General features: G+C 41.5%; 1 protein-coding gene across 1 annotated transcript in view; it reads right to left on the minus strand.

The window, feature by feature from the left end:
• LOC137183266 (cyclin-dependent kinase 17-like) overlaps positions 1-21,582 on the minus strand; it is a 33,266-nt gene that overhangs the window by 1,743 nt on the left and 9,941 nt on the right. The window contains exons 2-16 of the mRNA XM_067590183.1: positions 19,893-20,041; positions 14,520-14,684; positions 13,546-13,679; positions 7,031-7,156; positions 4,597-4,653; positions 4,314-4,428; positions 3,310-3,404; positions 3,005-3,067; positions 2,405-2,528; positions 2,030-2,150; positions 1,356-1,453; positions 1,086-1,191; positions 597-639; positions 283-373; positions 36-113 (exon numbers count right to left, since the gene is read on the minus strand). Of these exons, the coding sequence (XP_067446284.1) occupies positions 36-113; positions 283-373; positions 597-639; positions 1,086-1,191; positions 1,356-1,453; positions 2,030-2,150; positions 2,405-2,528; positions 3,005-3,067; positions 3,310-3,404; positions 4,314-4,428; positions 4,597-4,653; positions 7,031-7,156; positions 13,546-13,679; positions 14,520-14,684; positions 19,893-20,019 (1,543 nt within the window). The 5' untranslated portion in view covers positions 20,020-20,041. The remainder of the gene's footprint in view (positions 1-35; positions 114-282; positions 374-596; positions 640-1,085; positions 1,192-1,355; positions 1,454-2,029; positions 2,151-2,404; positions 2,529-3,004; positions 3,068-3,309; positions 3,405-4,313; positions 4,429-4,596; positions 4,654-7,030; positions 7,157-13,545; positions 13,680-14,519; positions 14,685-19,892; positions 20,042-21,582) is intronic.

Below are 21,582 nucleotides of genomic sequence, written 5' to 3' on the forward strand. Positions count from 1 at the left end.
GAAATTAAAGTGTTGATTCCTGCGTTACTGCTCACCTGACTCGGGGTACGATGAGTTCCGGTAGCCGGGATCTCTCTGCAGCTGGACCTCCTTCAGTGTGAATATGGATATGTCTGCCAAAGACACAGAGTCAGTCAGTGCAACAGAAATCATCTTGCCAGGAGAATAGTGTCTTTGTTACGAGGCTGTAACTGATCCTCGCTGTACGCTGCAATATCCTTCAAGTTGTACCCAGCAAAGACTGCCAAGTCTGCATTACTGCGTTGCCATTTCATTACTCACTCTCTGGCAGTGTGTGCACACGTGGCCCCAGGCTCCTGAAGTACGGCTGTCTCATTGCTTCATCAGCAGAGATCCTCTTTTTTGATTCATACTGAAATTTAGGGCAGACAAAAGAAACACACACTCATTAAAGTATGACTCAAACAAAAAAAAAAACAAAAAAAAAAAAATGGGGTCAGCGATGAATGATTGCATGTGAACGTGTTGGCGAGACCTGATGCAGTTCTCTCCAAAAATGCAGTCCTAACATAGCTGCAAAATGTGTCACATCGCTTTTAACATCCCGTTAATGCGTGGCAGATATATTCACTCACTTTTAGGAATGACATCAACAGGTCGATGCCATCGGTGTCCAACCTGCAGGGGGGGGGGGGGGAGAGAGAGAGAGAGAGAGGGAGCGGGGGAGGGGGGGGGTCAGTGGAGGTGGGGTGACTCACAGATGCTGGCGAGTGTAAGGAAGGAAACAGAGTCAACTATTCCACAGGATTTCCTTACAGGAAGTGACAAAAAGCACCCTCTCCTAACTAAACAAACCAATAACACTAATGTCTAACTCTCTATAAAAGCTACAAAGCTTTACGTAGCAGCTCTTCTCATATACCTGGGTCTGATAAGAAATATTTGCTCATTTCCATCTCCAATGATTAGAGGGCTAACAGGAGAAGTGAGGGGGACATAATAGCAATACAAATAAAAGAACATGTTAACATTTGAAAAGCTCTAACACACTATGTCTGATGTAAAAATACAATCCAAGACAGAAAGTGGTAATAAATCCAAGAGTGTGAATATCTCAGCCGTACCTGGGTGCGTGATTAATGAGCGGCTGGGGCTTGTATTTGGGGAACTTGTAGGATTTGAACTCTTCGATAGAGGATATCCCAGGCCAGCTGTCTTCTGTGGGAGTGCCTGTGGAGGGACATTCAATTGACCCTGTTAGGAGTCTTGCTTTACCGCAGCAGCTGGGGAGGGTTTTTCACGCTGCCACAGGGGCTACATGCCAGGGTTAATGCGATTAAAGGCTCGTTTGAAAAAGTTTGACCACTTCCCCGTCAGCAGGGGGCAGCACTGACCTAGCAGCCTGAAGATGAGGTGCAGCTCGTCCTCCACCGTGGAGCCTGGGAATAGGGGCCTGCCGGCAGCCATCTCGTAGAATATACAGCCCACACCCCTGACAGGGAGACACAGACAGAAGGGGTTGGGTCATAAAAGACGTGTCAACAAGTTGTATCTATCTAAACTACCACTGAAAAACAGGGATAACTTTTTTTGGATCTAGCGCCCTGAATTCACTGATCGGTTACAATGTGTCCCACAAATGAAACATCAAAAGGCAGAAATTAATTGAAGAAAGCAGCAGGGCACTTTGAAGTTTAAGGAAAACCATCCATAGTTGAATTCTGTAACAGCGCGGGCATGTTCATCAGCAGCAGCCACATCAAAGTCTCTCTACTGTGGATGAGGACACCTGCCTGCTCGCTTCATGTAAATTGCTCAATGTAAGAGCGTCGACTAAATTAAAGAAGCCCCGAACACATCTGTACTTACCCCTACAAGTCACTGAAGCAGCAAGAGACTTCAAACAAGAACAAGAATTAGCAATTCATGACGGGGAATTCTTTGGATTATATTCATCTCTGCGCCCTTCAGTGTGTTTAGTCATATGGACAGAAGCAGAGAGCGGCCAGGAGTCTGATTCGTGTTTTCTAACAGTTGTAATCACCCCTGTTGAGTGAGGCCCACTCACCACATGTCTATCTGCGTGGAGTACTCGGAGGAGCCCAGCAGCACGTCAGGAGGCCGATACCAAAGTGTTACCACCTCGTTAGAGTATGTTTTAGTGGGCACAGACTTGGCCCTCGCCAGGCCTGTGGAGCAGAAATATGAGAAATAAGAACAGATCCAAAGGACACATTAAGTAGAGCTCACGAATAGTTTCATATTTTAAAAAAAGAACTGTTCAAACAATCATGCAGTGTTTGTAAAAATGTAGATGACTGCAGCTTAAAAGATTGAATTTCTAAATCCAAATGCTAGATAATTCACTTCGAGAAAGATCCCTGACATGCAAGAATCTTAACCAACGAAACTATTCAATCATGTTTTTATTTTTTTATTTTACCAAAGTCAGCCAGTTTGAGCTCCCCTCTGTCGTTGATGAGCAGATTCTGGGGTTTCAAGTCTCTGTGGAGAACTTTCCGTCTGTGACAGTACGCCAAGCCTCGCAGGATCTGGAATAGAAAAATCTAGAGAAAGAGATATTTTGGTGAGTAAATATAATCGTGTTGGTAAATTTACATTCAAATAGTGGTTCTGAATAAAAACAATTAAACCGTTAAATTCATCAAGACCTCACAAGAATATAGATAATTCAGGAAACTAAAATATTATGAAATAAATGAAATATATTGAAATTATAGACCGATGCTTAGATTAATATAAACATTATATACTGTATGTTTCGTCCACACAGCCGGAGTCAAATTCAAATATCCAGATTATGTTTTTTCAGCCCTGTTCAAATGGACATTAAAGCAAAATTTAAACAAAAGCGTTCAAACAAAATAGATTTTTGTGGAAAAGTAAACAGATTCTACTTTTCTCCACATTGTCCACATTCCACCACCAGGGGGCAGACTAACAGTGTTTCTTGCACCAGCAGCCACAAAGTCTTGACAGTTGATGAAGTTGGCGTGGGGACAGGCCGCCTGCGGAGGCTCACCTTGACATTCTGCATGCTCAGGATGTTCCCGCAGTCGTCCATGTACTGCTTGAGGTCTTTGTCCTAGACGAGGGAGAGAGAGAGCGAGAGAGACAGAGAGAGAGAGGAAGGGCTTTAAGGGAAGAGGAGAAAGGCTGCAGGCACAGAAACTACAACAGTCGGACTGTGTTGTTCCTGTTAAAGCGTCCTCTACTCTGCAGGTTCATGAATAATAATGATGTAAAATATATTCATTTTAGCATCTGTGCACAGAATAACATGTGAGTCATGGAGGAAGTGAGGGCAGAGGTTTTGTTTTTCCTCACCAGGTACTCAAAGACCAGTGTGAGCGATTTGTCTGTGTGGACGATGTCATGCAGCGTCACAATGTTGGCGTGTTTTAGGTCCTTCAGTAACGACACTACAGACAGAGAAAAAGAAGACAGGTGTGATAGTGACACAGTTTATTTTCTTTGATCTGAATTGTCGAGTTTGCTGTTATATTTCTGACCTTGTTGTGTCTGAGCTCACACTGATCGAGCCAAGTGATGTTTATTTATGAAACTTTGCGTCATACAAAAATGTCTCAGACTTGACAAAGAAAGCCAACACAGATTTAACTAATCAACAAAGTCACAAAACAAAAAGATAACACATAGTGCTCACAGAAGAAACACAAGGACACAGAAGGCACAAGATTAGCATGTTGGAGTTTGTATGACGTTCTCACAAACTAACTATGATGCATTTCTCTTGGAGGAGGATGGAAACAGTGTCCAAAATTAACTTTTTGACTCATCTGCCAAGATGAAAAAATCCACAGACCAAGCATATTTTTCAATGGCCTAAATTGCCTTTTTTTGTGTCATATATACTGCGGCAAGTGACAGTTTAACAGAGAGCTGCGATGTCCAGTAGCTGATGGCCCGTACGGTAAACAGTGCCACGATACTAGGAGTGCTCGAGACAATCTGCGGCTGGCGCTCCTATAGTTTCGCGGCACTGTTTAGACGCGCATAAAAAACACATATATGTATGTCTGCACTGTATAGGGACAAACATGAGTATTTTCCTCTGAGCCATCATGCCAGATATCTGATTACATCACTATTTAGGTACAAACATTTATACGCCAGTGCAGTGATTTAGCGTTTAGTGGGTGTTAATTTCAGACTCAGGATGGAAACCTGCAGTTTCAGTCATGTTTTGGTCGAAAGGTTTTATTAAATGTCCCAAACATGCCTAGTGAGTGACAGAACTAGATAGCTGCTTATTATAAAATATTATAAGTAAGTGGAGGAAGTTGTGGGAATTGTTGAACACTTCGTACCTTCTCGGATAGCCGTGCACGGTGCCCCCTCCTCATGCTCCAGCCTGATCTCTTTTAGCGCCACAAGGTTGTCTGTCAGCTTACTCCTCCCCTTGAACACTGTAGCGTACGTACCCTGGAGAACAGCAGGAGAAAGGAAAAGAGCTGAAAGAGCAGCTCTGCCGGGCTGTCAGGGGTTAAAAATAAACTCTGCAACTGTGTGTGTGTGTTTTATCGCTTTCTCTGAGAACATCAGCACCTGAAAAGAAGTCAAGGTTACCAGTGAACGCACACTCTTACATACCTCCCCCAGTTTGTCCAGTTTGATATAGGTCTCCAGCTTCCCGAATCCGATTTCTGACTGGAGGAGAGAAAAGGACAAACAGTATTAATGAGGGAAGCATGTTTATTAGCACTGACAAGCTAACAGACACCGCGACAAATCCTTATGACGGCCTCGCAGCAGCAGAGGGGGGATGTAAGGAGGTCACACACCCCCAACGACCATCAGAGCTAATCTCTTGTGACAAATGACTGTTGGCTTTTGGCTTTTACAATGTGTTTGTTTATAGGCAAGGGAGGGCAAACTTTATTTATATAGCATTTTTAATACAGAGCAGAAAATTCTACATGCTTTAGGGCTCCAACAATTAATCGATTATCAATGAACAACAGAAAAATATTTGATATTTGTTAGTTTCAACTGCTCTAGTGTCATTATTTGATGCTTTTCTTTGTCTTGAATGACAGTAAACTGAATATCTTTGGATTTTGAGCTCTTAGTCTGTAAGTTGAGGGAAATTATAATTAGCATTTTTCATGATTTCCTGAGTGAAAACATGCATGAAAAAAAAAAGCATTTCACACTTCACAACCACTCGCTTACAATAAACTCACATACAAACTATTTAATAACTAAGATGCAACACTTCTTCATGAAAGGCAACAGATGTGAGTCTGTTTTTAAGAAGAGTTACAGCCTGAGTGGATCTCGAGAGTTCAGAGAAGCTTTTCAAGCACTTTGGAGCATAAAATCTGAAGGCAGCTCCTCTAGACTTTAATATGACTCTCGGTAACAGCATGAAGACCATTGCCAGATGCCTGAGAGGTCTGGGTGACTCGTAACGTTTAAGTATGTCAAACACATATTGTGGGCTAAAGCCATATAGTGTTTTATAAACAGCTCTGCGGGGAAGCCCGTATTTAAATGCAGTGGACTGGGGTTCACACTTTTCCTGTGTTCTGCTTTGGACAGATGCATATTCAAAGTAAAACCACAAGCCAATTATTCAGGCTGCTGACAAGTGAACGCTGAGGTGCAATGTAAACACATGACAACAGGCTGAGAGGGTGAGATTAGACAGTCTGAGGACGAGGCGTGAGCTCTCACTCTCTCACTCTCTCTCACTTCTGTTTGATGCGCATATAACATAACATAACTCTCACTATCTTTATAGCCGTGCAGCCCCCTTTTCTCTCTCTTTCTCTCATTCTGCATGATTCTCAAATCACTGCTCCTCACTGTAAGACGTCAGCAGCAAGAACTGTACATTATGGAAGTACAGTTTGGAGGTATTGCCGCTTTCTTTAGACTTTTCCTCAACTACACCTTGCAGGAAAGTATTACAACATTTACCTGAGAGCTGTGGCTATTAGTTACTTTGCAGATCCAGATTGAAGCTGCAGAATGTAGATAAGATGATGTGACAAAATTGATCACAAGACAACATTTATTTATCAACGGTCGCAGAGTTAAACATACTGTTTATACTGAGATAGCAATCGTGTAAATAACTTTGGGTGTGTTGGACCATGTTGGACCATGTTGTAAACCGACTGCTTTATGGCAGTATTGGATTATTGCATCAATGTGTTGAAGTGCCTTAAACCTGCAGGAACTTTTACATAGAAATGAACGTCCGTTACATTCAAGCTCTTGCCAAATGAGTTCACACGATGCTGATTAATCCCATCACCGCCAGATCAATCTCTCTGTATTTCACAGTATTTAGTAGTTTTTAAATCTCATGTCAGGCAGGACATTCACACTCTGGCTGTTTGAATGTGCACGCAGGCTAACTTCAAGCAGGCTTTTATAGACTTTCCAAAAAGTTATCGGACCAAAAGGATCAATTTCTGATGGTGAAATGAGTCATTTCACTGGGGTTGTGTGACAATTTATCTACCACTTTTTACTTTCCTATGACGTAAGTGCATGTCGACAGTGTTTTTGTAATGACTCACTGCAAGAAAGGGGAGACAACAGTCCTTCACTCCAGCCTTACTCTGTCAGGTATTTGTCAGACATAAACTGTTTCTCAATTTAATTTCCGGAAAAAACACAACACTTAATCACACTGCATATACAGTTGGAGGATGTTAGCTTTATTGCTTGAATCTCCATATAATCTCCATATAATCATAAAATCAAGGCCTTGTTGGAGTTTTAACTACCCTGCAATGTTTGAAGTATTCTGAGCTACCATCACATGGTACAATGTTAAAATACTGTTAACAGCAGCTCTCGTTTTCTGATAGTGTAAAGGATAATGACAACTGCTCAAGAGGCACTTCAGCAAGAAAACTGATTTTTCTTGCTGAAGTGATTTCCCTTCATTTCCATTTGTCTCCTTTCCAACAATTTGAAATGTTTCTTCTCTTTCCCAGCATCACACTCTTCTCCCGTTCCCTCCCTCACCCATCTCTCCCTCTCCCTCTGCACCCCCTCTCTGTCTCACCAGTGACGCTCTTCGGGAGCGTCGGCTCAGCGGCTGGTCGAAGGGCGGGCTGCTCAGCTGCAGCTTCTCCAGGTAACCGTCAGGTATCCGGATATCAGCCGGCAGGGACAGACGTTTGTTCAGGTCCTGCACATACACACAAATGGATAAAAACAACAGAGACGCGATTTAAAAACAGTGTCAACACGGTGTAAAACCCTGAAAAAACAGGAGTAAACCTTCAGCAAACAGCGAAAGCTCTGAATAAATACCAATGATTGACAACAAAATGGCAGAAATCCAGAATAAACAAGCAGAATCCGTAAGAACCAGCATTAGACGGCGTGCTTTAGAGCTCACTGGTCAACAGAGAGGGCAGTGTGTGTGTGTGTGTGTGTGTGTGTGTGTGTGTGTGTGTGTGTGTGTGTGTGTGTGTGTAGCAGCATGAGTCTATACAGTTTTGTGCACATAATAAAGGCCATCTGTGGAGCCCTTTAAGAGTTCAGGGTAAAGTCTTTTCCACAGCAACAAAGTACTAAAGCATGATCCTAATGACTTGTTATATAAAATCAAAACACTCACAAAACAACGTCTGGATTCTTCCCATCATGCATTTCTTCTATTTGTTAGATTACTGTTAATCCGGCTCCTCTCTAGCTGCTTTAAATCTACTTCCACCCCCTCTGAGGTAACACTGGACACTTAGTGACACCCCACTGATCCAGCCCTCCTTCCTAACAACAACAACAACATACAACAACATACAACAATATGCAACTTTGAACTCTCCACATTTCAACATCCAGCTCATTGATGAATCTGTAACCGAGGGCCACTGACTTCTGACCCTTAAACAGGACAGTGACTCAGCTTTTTTCCCCAGTGGCTGCCTACATGCTGAAAAATGAGTGATGTTTTTACTACAACTTGAGAAAATAAGACATACATATCGGTTAAAAAATGTGTTAATACATACACACATATTCTTAATCTATATCTCAGTGTATATTGCTGCAGACCTGAAACAATGACAACAAACAGAAAATACATCCACAACTGTTTTAATAATCAACTCGGGGAAGCAACTAACAATTATTTTCATCGATTTGTCAGCAGATTATTTTCTCGATTGCACAAACACACAAATGGATAAAAACTAGAGACACAATTTAGAAACTGTGTAAATGTGGTGTAAAACCTTGAAAATATGGGGAATTCAATTAGTTGCTTTATCCAATGAATTCTCATTCATTCAGAAAATCTGTGAAAGTTTCCATCATAATTTCCCAGAATCCAACATGACATATTCAAATTATTTTGTCCGACCAACAGACAAAAAGAAGGAACCACAGAATCTTTGACATTTTCTTTTGAAAAATGAAATCGATAATCTAAATAGTTGCGTGTCAATTCTCTTAGAGCTGCAACTGATGATTACTTCCATTATTGATTAATCTGCAGATTAATTTCTAAATTGTCCGATTTGTCTGTAAAATGTCAGAAAATAGTCAAAGGTGACAACTTCAAATGTCTTATTTTGTCTGAACAGCAGTTCAAAACCCAAAGATACTCAGTTTACAATCATGTATGACAGAAAAAAAAGCATGAAATCATGACATCTTAGAGGCTAAATGCTTTTAAAAAGTGACGTAAAAGGACTAGTGTGTAGGATTTAGTGGCACTGGTGAGGTTGCAGATCACCGTCTCCTTTCAAGTGTGTAGGAGAACCTACGGTGGCTGGAGAAACTCGTGAAAAAAGTGAAAAATATGAAAAACAAGAAAGGCCCTCTGGTTTGTCCATTCTGGGCTACTGTAGAAACATGGCGGTGCAACATAGTGGCCTCCGTGGAAGAGGACCGGCTCCCTCTGTAGATATAAAGGGCTTGTTTCTAAGGTAACAAAAATGTGAATATTTGCTGAATTTCTTGGATTTGTTGACACAAACCTGAATATGTTTGGGCTTTGGTGCGTTGATGGGACAAAACAAGCAATTTCAAGATGTAATTTTATGAATGAAACGATTAAACTCATTAAAAAATCTCTGGCAGGTTAATATTTTGATGCTGCGTTTCTTGGTCCAACAGTATGTAGGGTAGGACTGATGTGCAAACTGAATCTATATATAAAGTCACATGAATTATAAATGTTTAGTTTGGTCACCGGCTCCCATGATGTGCATCTATGTTTTTGAATGACATGATATCCACTTCTACTGGTCTGTGGTTTCTGTGTGCTGCGACAGGATTGGCTGTTTGTCCCCAGAGCATGTGATGCCATCCATCACCTGACCTTTGCACCCCCCCCACCCCCTCCTCCAGTTGTCCAATCAACCCATCCTAATCTGTTACAACAGGGGCCCATCTGGACCGTATTACAGTAATCCCTGTGATGTAATTCCAAAACAGCGCTGCTTCTTCTCCAGTAAGAGAAGGACAATCCACTACCTGACCACAGATGGAGGGATTTCCTCACTCTTCCTCCTACTTCCTTCCTCCTCCTCCCCTTCTTCTTCTTCTTCTTCTTCTACTCTCCCTCCTCTGAGTGTGACAACAGCACAAAGACAAAGAACGGGGCCACACAGTGATTTCACTGTTGGATCACTTCATCAACAACGAGCCTGCAGCCAATCACGCTGCTCATACCAGCACAAACAATGAACAGAGTGTTTGTCGGGCTGCAAGAATATAACCAAGTGTGTGTACGTGCGTCTGCCCAAGTAAACTCTTTCTGGTTAGTCTGCAGTGAAACACAGGAAGTGTGAGGTGTACTGCTTGCACACCCTGTCAATACACAGCGAGGGGTGATGTGTCATGTTTCTGTGCGTGGGTAGCCCCAGAGGGAGTAAGCTGCTTAACCACTCGTTAAGGTTTTTTTTTTTGGTTTTTTTCCCCATGCAGTCTTGCATGCTTGGTTTGTCTGTGTAGCTACTGCTTTCTGCTTGTAAATCACCAGGTCCTGCAATCAAACCAACCAATAAACACTGTCAGAGGAGGGAAAAGTTTGTGTTCTTCAATCGCAAGACCTTCCCTCCCATGATCACCCAGCAGGTACTGCGCAACATGTGGTGTGCACTGGCAAGATGTCAACATCAACCGCACATTAAAAACACACATTCAGTACAATCAGGAAGTACTACTCTACTACTATATTTTTTTTTTTAAATGTGCTGATTTCTGACATTGAATTAGCTCAAATTCTTTTATCTCTGGGATCAGGCAATAATTTATTCATTCAACATTGCAACATTTTAAATTGGTCAAGTTTTAAAGAATAATTAGTGTGTGTGTGTGTGTGTGTGTGTGTGTACATGTTTTTCTATCCTTATTGGGGCCGTTTCTGGTATAAACATTGACTTCATTGGGACCAAAGCCCAGTCCTAACGCGGAAAAACGTCACTTCTGAGGTCCTGGTTAAGGTTAGACTTAGGCTGTACAGAATGAATGGAGTCAATGTCCTAACAAGGAAAACTGTGCAAACTTGTGTGTGTGTGTGTGTGTGTGTATGTTTGTTTTAATACAAAGCAACAACCAGGTCTCTTCAAAGCTCCTGGTATTGCAGGATGTTCACTACAGCTCACATCACTTCACTCAAACTCAGTATTTTCAGACTTTTATCAAGAGGTTTAAGACCTTTATTTGTGAATAATAATAAGTAAAAGAATTATTATTATTATCACAGACTCAAAACAGTAATGCTGAACATGAAAAGGACAACTGAGTTTTAACAAACAGAATGATGGCTGATTGTTTTGTATGTTAGTTCTGTATGTCTGAGAATAATGAACTTAATAAAAAAGTAAATAAAAATGCAGAAGGTGGAAAATTGACTAACATTTTACTTTCACTATTTCACCATCACTATGAACAGTTAGTTGCACTGACTAAGTTGTACATCCTCAAATCCCATTAGGAGCCATTAAGATGGATTGAAAGGACCAAGTCGCAGCTTTGTAGTAAAGAAAAAGTTAAACACACAGTAAGAAGATATTAAGTACAAACCAAACGTCACATCACGGATTTGTTTAGATGAGGTCTGTTTTGTTTGTTATTAAATTAAAATAAAGCACAGAGGTGAGATGCATTTCACGTATTAGGATTAAATTCTTGATTATGTTGCACATTAAACAAATTCATTATGGAAAGCATTAAACACTGATGTCATTCTGTGGAGCAGATTTTCTGTATTTAAAACTGGAACAGAAGAATTTAATATAACTCAGTGTCAGAAATCAGCAACTTCTGGCTGGACCACAACAGCGGGGCCAGCCCTATAAATGCAAATGTCCGTGACTGACTGTCTGACTGACCCCGCGTCTAGACAGCGAGCGTATCAGATGCGTTTTTCACGAGCACGTCACACGCAACAGATAGGCTCTCGTTGTAATCTATGCAGCTGTCTGCACCGGCTCCATGTAGGCTCGTCTCTCATGGGTGTAACCATGACCTGAAGCATTCATTTACGCTTCAAGTACGTTTTCCTCCATTTTATGCGCGTCACTACAGTCATGTGTATTGGGTGACCTACGCTTAACACTGCACCTGAACGCCTCCAATGTAGATACACAGATAGAGCACTTGCTGCTGCTGCTGCTCTGCTGATGTGCTGCTCACACTACGTTTGCTGTCTAGACACGCGGTGAGTGACTGAGTGATGAAGTTACACCGTTGGTCAGCCGAATGCAGCTGAAGCGAAGTATCCCAGAATGCATTTTACACCAACTGGCAGTGATGGCGGAGATTAGACTGTTGTAATTTTCATTGTGGGACAGTTAATGTCACTTCCCAGTATGTTGTCAGTTTATCCAATTAACGCCTATTTGGAAATGTGCTCCAACATTTTCCGGCCGGTAATCTCAGCTGCTAACAGCCTGACTCCTGAGATGATCGGCAGGTCAACGTCCATCGTCATCTTGCGTAGAACACGATCTGATGAACATGATCTGTGCTGTTCTTTGGTGATTTACCGCTGGCTTTAATGTCTCATGTCATTTTGATATGACATAATTCTTTTTGCAGGATAAATCTTGGTCTCACAGATGAAATCTAATAATTGTAGCTGCCACATTAGTTTGTCTGAATGTAAAGTAAAGCTTCATGTTTTTACTGGACAGAACAACAGCGCTGCCTCTGAGGCTCTATATGTACGTATGTATGATGTCACCACATTTCAACAGAAATAAATGTGTTAAAACAAACAGATCGATCTATATTAAATTTTGTTTTATTCTATTAAGCTACATAACAGTTCTGATTTCTATTATAGCTACATTAAAGACTGAATAACATAATTTGCTGTATCTCTCTGTCAATGAGGTTATTTTTTTGTGAGAAAAAGATGTTAGTTTTGCTTTGATCGTACTGCGGTCTCCTGTCCTCTGAGGTTTGTACTCCCACGTCAAACTTGCCAGCAAGTAGAAAAATCCGAAGTCAGCGTACTTGGTATTGAGAAAGGCGCTACGTCATATTGGCTTCAGTCAAACCAGGCCACTTCCTGTATCTGTCGTTTCAATTTCAAAGCCCTTCAAAGTTTATCAGTGAGCTTAAGATACAGCCATGTTTTATTTCCTCTTGTTTCACGCTGCCTTCCATATGTCCATGTGAGCCAGCTGGATTAAAGCTTTCACTCTTGATCGGGTTCTGCATTTCTGTACACGTCCGTCTTTCCGTATGCTCCGCTGAACAGAACTCAGCGTGCTGTGGTGCAAGCCATAACGCTTTAATCTTTACAATGGCTTGTTTTTGTTTTCAACCGTTTTCAACTTTATTTTTATAATGACATCATATTGTATTTATAAAAATCATACATCCAGGATTCAAGAGATGTTTGTGGTGAAATGAAACCGGGTGTAGACAACAACAAAATAATAATAATCCCAGTGAGAAGTCTTTCCATAATGTGTTGACATTATGTAACCACCAGAGGAATGTCAAAATCTGGCTGCCCATGACCGTGTGTGTGTGTGTGCGTGTGCGTGTGTGTGTGTGAGAGAGAGTGAGAGTGAGGGTGTAAGGGGGTTAGGTGGGTGGCTGCGACTGTGAAACCTTTTTAAAAACAGATTTCAAAAAGTATGTTCAGAAGTGCAGTATGTGTGAGCATGTGTGTGTGTGTGTGTGTGTGTGTGCATGTGTGTGTGTGTCATGCTGAGATTATGTGGGCAGCTAAAGGACTTTTGCGTGTTCATAACACATTACGAGAATACGCCTACGCTGAGTTACAGTGTGGAGCTGTAATGCACACATCGTTAAATACCACTTCTTGGAGAGAAAAAAAAATATTGCATTGTGCAACGTTCAGGTTCCTTTTGCTTTACCGTGAGTTAATCAAAACACACTTTTAACAACAAAGTGGAGGCTGAACCGCTAAGCCTGGTGGGAACACAGACAGATAAACGTGTCACGATTCATGAAGGTAACGTGTTCAAACGTCAGAGCTTGTTAATAGTAGCCGATGACTCACATCCGACAACGTTTCCTCCGTTTAAAAAACAGAGAGGCAACATAAGGACAAAGAAAGTCTGGAAACGCAGGGGAGCTCACCTCCGCAGAGATGCGTCGGTTCCCTCTGTTTCTCAGACAAACACCCGTGGGCGACTGCACCTCATCAGAGGAAGTTCCTGACGCCTGATCGCTTTCCCCGTCTGACCCCATTTTCAGGTTCTCATGGACGATATCTGGGGTGAAGAAAGAAGAGGAGGTAGAGAGAGAAAAAGGAGGATGAGGGGCTGAGTATGACGGATGGATTCAGGTCTGTGGAAACAGGGCAAGGACAGAGCAGCAGCAGCAGCAGGTCGGACAGAGAAACACTCTCGGACACTTTTATGAGCCGCTCTGTTCTTATCAAGCTCCTGGATGTGTAAAGCAGAGAATATACACAAGAGGTATATTAGGTTTAATACATTTGACTGATAGATTTAATTTATTTCAATGCCAAGGGGCATTACAAGACAAATCCATAAATCATCTTGTAATTTCCCCATGAATAAACAAACTCAAGTTTAATACATATGAAGCATGTTGCTATTTCCTCCAGGCTCTATGTTTCCTATGAGATAATATTATGAATTTAAATATTGTACCTGGGCTGCAAATCCAGGCTGCTGGTTTGCAGGAAATGACCAAAATCATTATTTTCAGTCTCATTTTGAACAAACGGCTTATTGTGTGACTGACTGTAACGCTGGAGTGACTGAGCTGATATGTAGATGTGTGTGTCTGCGCTAAGATTTGCCACTAGCGGCGGTTTGTTTTCTCACATGATGTGCAATTCGGTGTGTGTGCTTAACAGATTCAAAATGTTTTTTTTACATGTAATTTTGAGGATATTCTACACGAGGACAAAATTTTAAGCAAAAAAAAAATCTGGCATTAAAACTCGCCACTGTTTGCCACAAGATTCTAACACAAAACACATGTTCTGCACTGAACCGCTTTTCACAGCCAGAGGAAAGACAAATATCAAATGTGATGACGGCCGATGTTGCGGATGTGTGGAGAGTGTGTGCGTGTCTAACCGAGGCGACTGCCGTTGCGAGGCATGACCATGAGAGAGCCCAGGCCTCCACCGATGACGCTCTGCGGCCGTCGCAGCGGCGGCTTTTTAAAGGAGCCTGTGTACTGATGTAGGAAGGAGTGAACGCTGTGGGCTGATGGAGGACGACCATTCCTCACTATGGGCTCTGCAAGAGGAGAGACATAAACATATGAAGAAAGCAACAAGTTAACAGTATGCATTTCATTGTCCAGATATTTAAATACTTTCTCTCTTTCCTTCCTCGGTCGTCATGCCTGATGAACTTGACACTCTCAGTTTATGGTGTATGAACACATACAGGAAGTCAGTTTTACTAATTCTGAGTATATCTTTGACATGTAAACCATTAAATTGTGTTTGTTGTATGAGAAACTGTACGAACAGAGAAAAATGTTCGTTTAAATGATTGATTATGATGATTATGTTCTACAAGTTGTAAACTTGAGGTTTTAAGGTTCTGATTTTATTGTTTATCCACAAATTTCATGCTTGTGTTATTTTCTTCATAACTATGTTAGAGTTCATTTTTAAAAGACCATAAATTTTTACTTCAGAAAATATTACAAAGCTAATTTTTCTACCAAATCAAAGTTTCATTTTGCACCAATAAAACTATTTGAAAGAAAATCGAACATTTTCATTATAATTAAAAGATAGTGAGGATATTAGGCATAATTGCTTACTAACCAACTAAAAGCTTTCTGATTCACTAGTTATAGATAAGTAGGAATCCAGACGGAACAAAATAAACGCTTGTTACATAAGAGGTTTTATCTCTTGATCTACCGAAACGTAGATTTGCATGTTATATATGTTAACTGCTGGGAATCAGGAAGATAGTCAACTGCATGCTAAGCAAAGACAACTTGAACCAGAGTGTGCTGTTTCCGTAAATGGATTTAAATAAGAATACTTCTTTATGGCAGGTTTGAAACAGAGAAACCAAAAATGTAAAACAGTGAGACTGATGAGAATGTTGAGAACATTCAGAAGCAACGAAAATGAAGAAAGAAACTGAGACAATTGACGTGAAAGACTGATGAGGAAATAAAAGGACAGTGTAATGTTTCCATACAGGTATGCTGTAGTTCAGGGCAAGTTATCAACAGCAGTGTAACATACAGATCACTTATATGAACGTCAGTAATCAATGTGAGTTTTTGTAGTTCTGAAATGTTTTTAAATCCACATGAAAATCTTATCATAGTTTGTCATATTGTCCTATTTTTATTATCGTAATTGTTCCAAAATGGAGTCGAACTTAACAGTAACAAAGCAGCAGCAATGTGGTCAGTTGCCTCAACCAGTGTTGCACTCATGAGTCGCCAATACCAAAAGTAGAGAAGTAAGAGAGTCTCTAGTTAAGTAAACAAAATGTCTCGAAGTCTTATTCATGTAGCTTGGTCAGAGAAAATGGCATTTGTCCAAAAGCAAGAATGGAGTTGACAGAATTAAAAAGATTTATTATGCAGTAGCGCCCACTAAAAACACCCACAGTGACAGTGTGGAGAAAAATGGAGCCACAGTGAAGCAGTTGAGCAGAGAGTCAGTGCTCGGACAGAGGGATACTGTAGGACATGTGCAACCAGGGCAGTGAGGATTAGGACGGGATGTAAGGCAACAGTTAGAGAGTAAATATTTCCATCGGAGACATTATGGAGCACATAGTGTTAAGATTTTCTCTTTTAATGTGTGTAATGATAAAAATAATATTTGACAAAGACAGACTCTCTGTCAGAGGGCTTTACAGTCCACTCTAACTCATCTCTGTCTGGTTAGGTATGGCCATTAACATGATGAACCGTCCACACAAACATGTAAACAGAGGTGGAGTGGTTAGGTAAGTGTGTAGAGGCTGGACTACGCACATATCATACATCAGAGGCTGCAGTGGGAAAGAGTTAGTAGTGGGTGATTATAGTTTACATCATGGTAACTATCCCTTTAATATCTGGTTATATTCAACCATTGTAAACAACGCTGCAAATCAATGAGCTTGACTGATTGATGGCAATATTGGATTTTTAAAAAGAAATTTAATTTGCTGGACATTCCTCTCTGGTTATTTCCCTTGATTTTCAATAAAATGTATCAATATCACAATATAAAATTACATAAACTATGATAGATGATTTTATCCTCATGGGTCTCCTCTAGGACAAGTCAGTGAATCTTGCAGGAGAGGAATCAAACAGACTGTGGACAGGTGCGTTATAAAAGGTGTCTGGGCTTAACAAAATAAAAAGATAATCATCTTTTACAGCCAGCGTATAATTGTGTTTCAGTCAGTGTAGTTTAACAAGGCCAAATAGGTATTTGTTCAGGCCTGGCGTCCTATCTGGTAGGCAGTACAATAGGTGAATGTGTTTTCCTTCAGTGAGACGTCACAACAACCCGTCCTGCACCTGATTAGACAAACGCACCCCTGAATGGGCTGTCATCAGCCATCTGTCCTGATCTTCAAACTGGAAAAACATGGCAACCGCTCTGTCAAATGTGTTGTAAACTTTCCCAGGCAGGAAATAAGCCATGTAAGTTGCAGCGTCATGCTTCATTTTATATCCACAATGCCTATTATAGATAGTTAACAAGATCCGTGAGCTTTGAGAGGCAGCAAGCCGCGTCATCATCTAAACCAACCCCCCGTAGCTCGCTCGTTTGTTTGGCCTCCGGTTTCCAGGGTCATTCAATTTCTCGGTGCATTTTTCAGACTTACATTTTATTGCTGAAATTAAGCTCACAAGGCTCAGGCTGCCTTTTCAGGATGGACTCAGAGCACTGTGGGTGTACAGATCTTGTTTAGCTATAAAAAGAGACTTCACTACGTAAGTTCTGCCAGCAGTCAAAACTTAGGAACGTTTTTATGTCCTATATATTAAAAGCTGCATCAGAACTTTGTGTTTATTGTTGTATTTTTGCTGCACACACAAAAATTCCCTCATACGCAAATGAAGTATTTCCTAGATTTGACATGAAAATGGAAATAACCCCCCCCCCCCCTCTCCTCATGTAATATCCAGGTCCTGATGCCACCTCTCCCTTATCTCTCTGCAGCTGCTGCCGCCGCTGGCCTGAGTTATGAGTGTTACATAATCAGATCAGGACCAGAATGCTTTCCCCAATCACAGAGTTCAGATCACATCTCATCTGGCTACTACATTCTGTCTCCTCTCTACTCTACTTACTGTTACACAGGCTGCTAAAATCCCCTCACGCAGGCTCGCTAACACACACACACACACACGATTCTGTGTCCCCTCTCACCAAGCACAGAACGCTCTGGCCAAACCTGGTGTTAATCACTATACAAAAAGCTCTTTACAAAGTCCAGTTAGTTCTCAGAGGGAGATTTGGGGAGGCGGGGGGTGGGGGGGGGGGCACTTGGACGATCTGATTGATGGAAGAAAGGAAAAAAAAACACCTCATTTGGACAAAAGACAAGAGAGAAAAACTGAGGAGAGGCCTGAAAGAAGTTTGGAAGGGAAAGCTCTGGGTGGGCAAAAGAGAGGAAGAAGAGCTGAAAGATGCAAAAAAAAAAAAAAAAGGGGGGGGGGGGAATGCATCAAGATGCCTGGCTGGTTTCATCAAGTCATCCAAGTCGCCGTGGCAATGTCATGGAAACTCTAGAATTCTTGCAGACCCTGGGCACCATGGCAACGATGTGGTTGCATGCTCCCTCCCTCGCTCCCTGCAGATTTTGTGAATATCAGCAGAGATAAGCCGCTGTGCCACCCTGATTCTATTTTGACGCCTTGAAGGCCGCAACCTTCAGCAGGATCCATGTGAATGATGTAACCGACTGTATCTGCGCCCGTGGAACAGCGCGTTTCTACAGTAAAATAAATAGTCATGTCACACATGATGACCAAAGTCAATACAAAGTTGTGAAGTGGAAGGATCCCTGAGGTAAAAGTCTCCTTCGTTTTCTGTGTATACAATGTTAGATGACCTAAACAACCTGTATGCTCTGTCAGAGCGGCCTGTCTGAAGGTTGACTACCATCTGAACCCCCCCCCACCCCCCAATACCTTTCCAACAATCAGATTAAGGGAGCTATGTATAGCCATTTCTGTAACTTTCCAACATTGAAATCCACTTCTCACCGTGATTGGCCCGCTGTGCGGAGGTGAGAAAGCAGCCAGGCCCGGGACGTTAAATTCTCTCTCTCTACCTCTCCTTTTTCATTATATTTTCACTGAGCAACCATGTTAGAAATTATCTGGTTCTTTGATAAACATTCAAGGGTAAAAGACAGTAAAAATGAAGGACAGGAGTCAACTACAAATCCAGATAGAAACGTTATGTCGGTGTACTGCTAACGGCGAGCTGAAGATCGCGCCTTGAAACCATATAAAACATTCAACTCTTTCACATTCTGAGTCGGAGTCAGCTAAATTGTGGATACAGATTTGAATAAAAGCACCATATAAATGCAGTACATCAAAATTCAGCTGCTAAATCCCATTTCAGACACGCACTTAATCACATAAATGTGCTGTCAATTTTACAGTCTGATGTTTCAATAAAACCCTGAGACGCTTTCCTGTAAAAGTCACATGGTAATGGTTAGCCTAAAGTGTCCCTTGTGCTCAAGATGGCCATTCATTTAGTGATGGAGATAAAAAAGTTATTCGACTGCAGCAAGTTTTAAAATACATAACTCATGCGGCTTGTCATCGTCATTATTTTCCAAGACTTATTGGTCTTGTCATGTTTGGATAAAGCCATTATAGAGCATTAAAATAACAAATACCTATGAATGTAGTAGTGGGGGGTGTTTATAAAATCCTCTATACACATTTTTATATTGCAATATCTATAAATATGATATTGTACATGTTCTGGCAAATTCAACTGAGAAACTGCTTAGGGGTAAAATAGGAATGTCTGTTTTTGTCTAATCCAGACAAATAAGTTACATCATCAAATTGATGCAAAAGATCATAAAAATCCAATATTGCCATAAAGCAGTGAATGCAACATTCATGTGCAACACTGCAATGGTCTGATACACCCAGTGTATAAATGGAAAAGATACCACTGTACTGTATACAGAGTATAGCAAAATGTCCTGTCACAGTATATATTACCATATCACCTAACCCTATATAAAGGCTAAAAAGCCGTAGATGAAGTCAGTTACGTGGTCACTGTCATGAACTGCGACATCCCTGTTTTGCCCAAAAAAGGAAAGAAAACTGAAAAAAAAATAACAGAAATAATCAAATCTGATGACCATGACATAAACTTCTACAACCGTTTATTTATCCAGGAGAAATGCTTCCTGAATGAGCGGCTCCTCCTCCAACTCTACACGCAACAACCATCACATAAAACTGCTCATAAAACTCACCGCTGTCCTTCAGGCCGTTCTCCTCGATGGTCATCTGCTCGGCCAGCTCAGACAGTGACTCGTCGATGGTGTGGCTGCCTCTTAGCGTCTGAGAGAGACGTCGCTTGAACCGCTTCATCTTCTCCATGGAGCTCTCGGGAAGGGGAGGCCTGGGGGGGGGATGACAAAAGTAATGCAACGTGAAGAAGAGATGCAGCTTTGTTTCAGTTTTTTGTGCATAAAAACGACAGTCCTACTATCAGTAAGCTGTAGTGCTGATGAGGCCTGACAAAATCTGTTACATAAACTGCCTTTAATTCAAAAGAACACACCTCATCCGCCTGCAGCCATGTTTCACAATCCCACATCAAGAGTCAAATAGAAAACCGAAAACTTGTTAGATCACCAGGTAACTGATTAACAATGACACGGACCAATCAGCGCTCTGACGTTAATTATGACTCAGCTCATTCAGGCACATTACTTTACATTCCTCCCGCTGGGAAAACATGACAAGTCGGTGAGAGATTCTTATGGGTGAGTTTAGAGTACAGTCCCTGGCACACCGGACTGTAAAAGCAAATCCTAAACCAGGGGGATTTGCTGCTGAATGGAGCAGGACTAGCCTGGGCCACATCGAGTCCACATCACACATTCCAGCCGCATTTACTGCGTGTATGAGAGTGACTGCCTGTGAGAGCTAGAGACTGTATGAGTGTGTGTGTGTGTGTGAAAGAAAAATCACTGGGAGAAATTGTGTTAGGAGCGGAAAGAGATTTGAAATCAAGACAAAAGACATTTGGAGATGTTTATTACAAGCAAGCCTCTCCCTGTGACCTCAATATAGAGATCATGACTCCACTGCTGCTGCAGATCTGGACATGTGTCTGTCTGTGATGCTGATGAGTAAAAGCCTTGACATAAAAACATGAGTATTACAGCCCTTCGGGGATCTCCGCCTGTCAGATATTCCCCACTGACAGCCTTTTGTCTTCCAAATATCACTCATAACCTGAATTCTGTTCACAGATGCAACAGCTGACTCAGAGCCAAACAGCGCAAAAGTCAAGTATTTTTTTGCTTTTGGAAAACATGGTAACAGAGCAGAAGAAGGCTGACAGTCAGGCTGCCCTCGAACATTCATGCTTTGAGTCATCATTCGAGGAACCTCTGATTTGAACTTAACACCAGTCTGCTTTGATTTCACTGTGTCACTGTATACAGAGCAACACAAGATAAAGGCATGGCAGGCCATAAAGTTTTAACAGTCTTGCCTGAAAAGAGGACTGGAACAAGCAAACTGAGGGCATAATAAGCCTCTATCACATGTGAATTACTGGGATAACCTTTCAGGCAACGCTAGTGATTTTCACTCTTCGCACATGCAGCTACATTCAGGAACATTTCCATCTTGCGCCTTTTCACACATGCCATGGCAATGCCAGAATAGATGGGGCAAGGGAAAGTCCAGCAGACACTTATAGATGCCAACCGCCATAAAACTCAACAGAAGAAGAGATCGAAACTCATGAAGCTAAGATTCAACTTTCAAACTCTGCAGTCCTGATTGCCTATTTCTCACCTGAAATGTTTCCAGAGATATATGTTAGTGTACTGTTTAGCTGTAATATGAGAATGTGTGTGACACGGCCACCATGTTGAAAACAGACGAGGCGAAACCAACTCGTCACCAGCACGTCAAGTCTTGTGA

The sequence above is a fragment of the Thunnus thynnus genome, chromosome 5, assembly GCF_963924715.1.
Source record: "Thunnus thynnus chromosome 5, fThuThy2.1, whole genome shotgun sequence".
NCBI classification, from domain to species: domain Eukaryota; kingdom Metazoa; phylum Chordata; class Actinopteri; order Scombriformes; family Scombridae; genus Thunnus; species Thunnus thynnus.